This window comes from Lindgomyces ingoldianus, assembly GCF_010093535.1.
Source record: "Lindgomyces ingoldianus strain ATCC 200398 unplaced genomic scaffold BDR25scaffold_15, whole genome shotgun sequence".
Lineage (NCBI taxonomy): Eukaryota > Fungi > Ascomycota > Dothideomycetes > Pleosporales > Lindgomycetaceae > Lindgomyces > Lindgomyces ingoldianus.
This window is the reverse complement of record NW_022985176.1, coordinates 31,907-36,716: the sequence shown is the minus strand read 5'-3', so window position 1 is coordinate 36,716 and position 4,810 is coordinate 31,907. Positions and strand designations below refer to the sequence as shown.

The window sequence follows — 4,810 nt, the reverse complement described above, 5'->3', positions numbered from 1 at the left end:
CGTTAGAAGGAGGTTAACTTAAGTTAGATGTAAATTTGTAACGTTATCTAAGATGTTAACGTCACTTTATTTAGTATCTGTTAGTATTGCTAGGTGGTAGTCTCTTTAATAGTGAGGTTGAAACCTGACTAGGCTAAGCTGCTCCAGACTGTCGCCACGTGCGCTGCGCTAATTAGCTACAAGCGCGCCAGCGCGACATCTTGAACAACGAACAATTGTTCTCACCTGTCCCTCCATGCCCAGCACCTTGCCCGGCTGCGATTCTGGAAGCATCTGGTACTCGCGCACTCCCCTAACGCTTAGCTCTGCCGTCATCTGCGAATGCCTTGTCCCGTCCGTCCTAAACACGCGCCCCCTACCACCTTCCCAACAGGCACCACAACCCAAGTGACGTCAGCCGCTCCGGCCTAGACTGTCGCTTACTATAGCGGGAGGTTAACAAGGGCAATAGCCCCTGACTAGGCAAGCTTAGCGTGTGGAAAACAACATATGTTGGATAAGGGCAATGTGGAGGAGAATGCTGTCTTAGTGGACACACTATCGCCCTGTCCTCTATTTATCTAACACTGGCGGCCTAAGCACAATCTAGGGAGTCTAAATTAAAGCCACAAGGTTAAACTAGTATCTGTGTATTAACTAGCAGCAATACTAAGGCTCTAACGTAATTTCTACGCTCCCTGCGCGCAATGTTAACTGTACGCTAAAACTATTTAAATTTGCAAAAACTTTCTGCCTAAGCCTTATTATAATCTAAGTAAAACATTCTACTAACACCTAACTTCTAATCCTTCTTCTTAGCAAAGTTTTCTATGTTACCTAACTAACTTATTTATTAACTTGTTGTTATCTAGATAGTTGTTAGCGTCTCTATCCTCCTTCTAGCATTGCATCTAGTGATCCAGCCTTTGTAGAGGTCTGGGTTGGGTTAGATTAGCTCTATAGAAGTTATAGAGCTTGTGTGAGCTATTCTTAAAGTTAGCTGTGTTATACTACTTTAGATTGTTGTTGTAGCTAAGCTATTTTACACAGTATTTAAGCTTTCTTCTAAAAACATAGGCCTTTAAAACTTACTTAACCTTATATTTATCTTCTTTATCCTCTTAGGTAGAATAAGCTAGGTTAGACTTAGAGCGCGCTGCTAGAGTGCATTTAAGCTAAAGCCTAGGCTATAACTTCTTATAAAAGCTTATGCTTTAGAAATTATTATTCTGCTTATTTACCTTAGCTTCTTTAGTCTTTAGAAACATAATATTGTCTATTTATCTATTAGAGTTTGTAGGTAATTACTCTCTAGATAGTTAATCTTTCTAATATGCTTTTAATTTTTATTATTAGCTTTATTACTAAAAGCCTTTTTATTATTAAGACTATTTTTTAATTTGCTATATAATAAGGACAGTAGTGTATTATCTTTACTTTTATTTTAATCTAATATAAAATCTAAGATTAGCAAGAAGCCTAAGCTAGCAGAAGATAAAGCTTTAAGTAGAGTAGGACAGGATGTTAACTTTTTCTCTTAGTTTTAAATTATATTACTTTTATTAACAAACTTATAAGTTAGATCTCCTGCCTTCTGTCTTAACAGCTGTCTTCTGCTAACGCATGTCTACTTAGATAGTCTAGGTCTCCTTTTAGCTACTAGCCTAGGCCTTTTAAAAGTACTTCTAAAATTAACATAGTAGACATCTTTAAGATAAAACTAGAGCTTTTATAATAAAGTAAATAACTCTCTATAATAAAGCTTACTTAGAGGGCATATTAGTAACTTAAAATCTTTAGAATGCTAGTTATAAATATAATTTTTTTATTTAGCTATATTAGAGAACTGCTGCATTTGTATTTTAAAGGGTAAAAACTTATTACCTAAATAGTTAGAACAGAATCCTAGAGCAGCAAGTGTTCCTCTATAGATTAGTAGGTTGCACTATGTAGGGATTGTTTTAGGCTTGTCTAAATAAGCTTAGTAATAAGCTTTTTATTCCTTTTAGTTAACAAACTATTTACTATAAAAAAAGCAAAACTCTATAAATTTATAACTATTTTTAAGCTACTTCTAATAGCAACTAAGTATGTGTTTCTACTATGTAGCAGCTAGTTAACTATTGCTTTAATTAGATGCTACATTATAACAACAGGTAGGGTTTTATACCTATGCATTTTTTGTGTAAGCCCTGTTTTTAGACAGTAGCATTTGTCTAGCTTAAAACTTAGTTAAAACGCTACTTTCTTTTTTTATAAATAAAGCTTAACTAGATCTTAGAGGACAGCCTTACCTATATAGCTATATATAGTAGCCTTAATAAACATGCTAGACGCTAGACAGTCACACACTAGCATAAGTTTACGCGCTTATTAGAATATAGTTTTGTAACACCTAGTGCATTCTTTTATATAAGTGTTAACTTTATTTGTAAGTTAAGTAAGCTATTTTTCTTAACACTTATAAAGTGCTTTTAAAATTAGCTTTTATTTCTAAGCCTATAACTTCTTACATTTATTCTTAAATAGTGTGTTGTTTAAAGAAAGATCCTTAAGTTTTACTTTAATATCTTTAAACTTAGAGCTCTGCTTAAGTTTGTGCTGCTTTTCTACTAGCAGTAACTACTATAGCTCTAGATTCTAAGTAATAAGCAAGGAATAGAAAAAGTCTATAATGTCTGTGTAATAGTCTTTATTATAGAAAAAGGTTACTTAACTATCTACTCTAGCATTATTTACTGCGTAATAATTATAATATACTGCTAGGTTATGCTGTCTACTTTGTTTTATTTTTGTGTTCTATAAATAGTTTCTGTCTGCAAACAACATAAGTTAGGTATATAGAGTACTATAGAACAGTATACATACTAGTAAGGATTAGGCCCTCTGCTCTAAAATTATGTACTGTTAGAGGTTTGTTATAGCTAGCATAAAAGCCCTATTTTTAAAGATATTAGCTAAATGCACTTATAGTCTTTATTTTTCTATTACTTCTTTTAAAAAACAGCAGGTCCTAGACACTTAGATTCTAGTAAAGTTAAATTATTTACTTATTTTTTAAAAGTTTTAGTGCTAGAACTTTATCTATTAACTTATAATCTCTAAATGCATTTCTTGTAATGCACATAGTAACTATTATAAGCATTAGATTATAAAACAGTAGGTAAGCTTTAACACTTTTATGTAACACATGCTCTAGTCTATTCTGCAATTAGCATTAGGTAGATGTGTAATAAAAATTAATTTTACCTTTTATTTAGAGTAAATGTTATGCACTTTATGTCTTACTAAAGTTGTACAGCAAATTCTGCGTTGCTGCACTTATTATAAAAGATAGTAAAAATTATGTTCTAACTTATTATTATTAGTTTATGTAGGTTACTTTAAAATAAACTTACCTAAAAACATAAGCCCCTACTAGATCTAAGGCAGCATGTAGATTCTATAAATTTGCTAATTCTTAAAGTACTAAAAACATAGGCTATAATAAGAGCTTATATCTTAACCCTACGCTGCAGCTTTAGAAGCATAAACTAATTATTCCCTTACTACTGTGTTCCTAGGTAAAAAAAATAGATTTATAAGCTATATTGCTGCAGTCACTTTTTATAGAGCAGCTTAAGGATATTATAAAGCTTGTACTTAATAAACTGTCTTATAGAATTAGTACTAATGCTATAAACGCCTAGCTAGCCGCAGCAGACTTACATTTAAGGTGGACAGTGTTACATTTAGACTTATTACCTTTACTAGCTTTATTTTCTCTCTATCTTTATTCCTCTTCTTACTTTTCTGTTCCTCCTCTATCCTAGCTTACCTTTAGCTAGTAGTAAAGTCTTTGTAGTACTAGACTACAGTCTACAAGCCTAGCTTTTTAACACTATACCCACCTTTAATTCTAAGTGCAATAGACATAACATAGTCCTTAAATGTTTTAATATTGTCTAGACTAACTTCTAGATTTAACTTCTTATATCTTTTATTAAATTTATGTTAGCAAAGTGTATTAGGCTTAATAATACTATTATAAACTTACTAATTCTATAGCGCTAATGTGTGCTTATAGTTTTTCTTTATTTTTAGCTAAAGTTCTTTTAGAACCTGTTTTCTGTTAATAATGTTTTTCTTTTTTTTTATAGCTACATTCTAACTAGCACGCTTAAAGAAGGCTTCTAGCAAAATCTTCTATAGCATTTTAACTATATAAAAAGCTGCAGTGTAAAAAATAGAACAAAAAATAGCATAAAGTTCTAAAACTAATAGTAATTCTGCTAAGAAAATAATAGTGTTGTAGTAATAGCTAAAGTAGTTAGGTAAGCTTAACCTAGCTGCATAATAGTACCTTTATACTGCAAAGGCATATCACAGGCCACTTTAGCAAGAAGGGATGGCGCTGTGTTGTGGGAAACTAGAGGGCGCATAGCAAGGGGGCCTATTTTGTCCCTAGTCCTTAGGGGACAATTCTGTCCCCCTTCTAAAACTCGCCCTAAAGCCTAAACCTAGCCTACAAGCATCCTTCTTATTTAGACTTAACAAAATTATAAGAGTCTACCTAACTTATTAAATTAGTATAATTAGCTATTAGTAGAGCGCAGGGCAACGTGACTAAGCAGCAGGTGAGCAGCCTAAGAGGTGGGTGAGCTGAGGGTGATAAGCGCCTGAGTAAAGCAGCACCGCCTACTAACTTTAGTAGGAAAGAGAGCGCTGGAGAAATTTAACTGTCTACCTTATTAAGCTAAGCACTACTAGTAAAAAGTAACTTATAATTAACATTATGTTACTTTATAAATTATATAAAAAAAAATTACTAAAATAAGGTAAATTAATAGTA

The 4,810-nt window shown here is 32.5% G+C and overlaps 1 protein-coding gene across 1 annotated transcript; it reads left to right on the top strand.

Moving 5' to 3' along the window:
- Positions 1-235: 235 nt before the first annotated feature.
- On the top strand, positions 236-564 carry BDR25DRAFT_354760 (uncharacterized protein; the record flags this gene model as incomplete). Its single annotated transcript, XM_033695369.1, has 3 exons — positions 236-333; positions 374-414; positions 473-564. 3 exons carry the CDS (start codon positions 236-238, stop codon positions 562-564), a joined length of 231 nt encoding a protein of 76 aa, XP_033547688.1.
- Between the last annotated feature and the right edge of the window lie 4,246 nt (positions 565-4,810).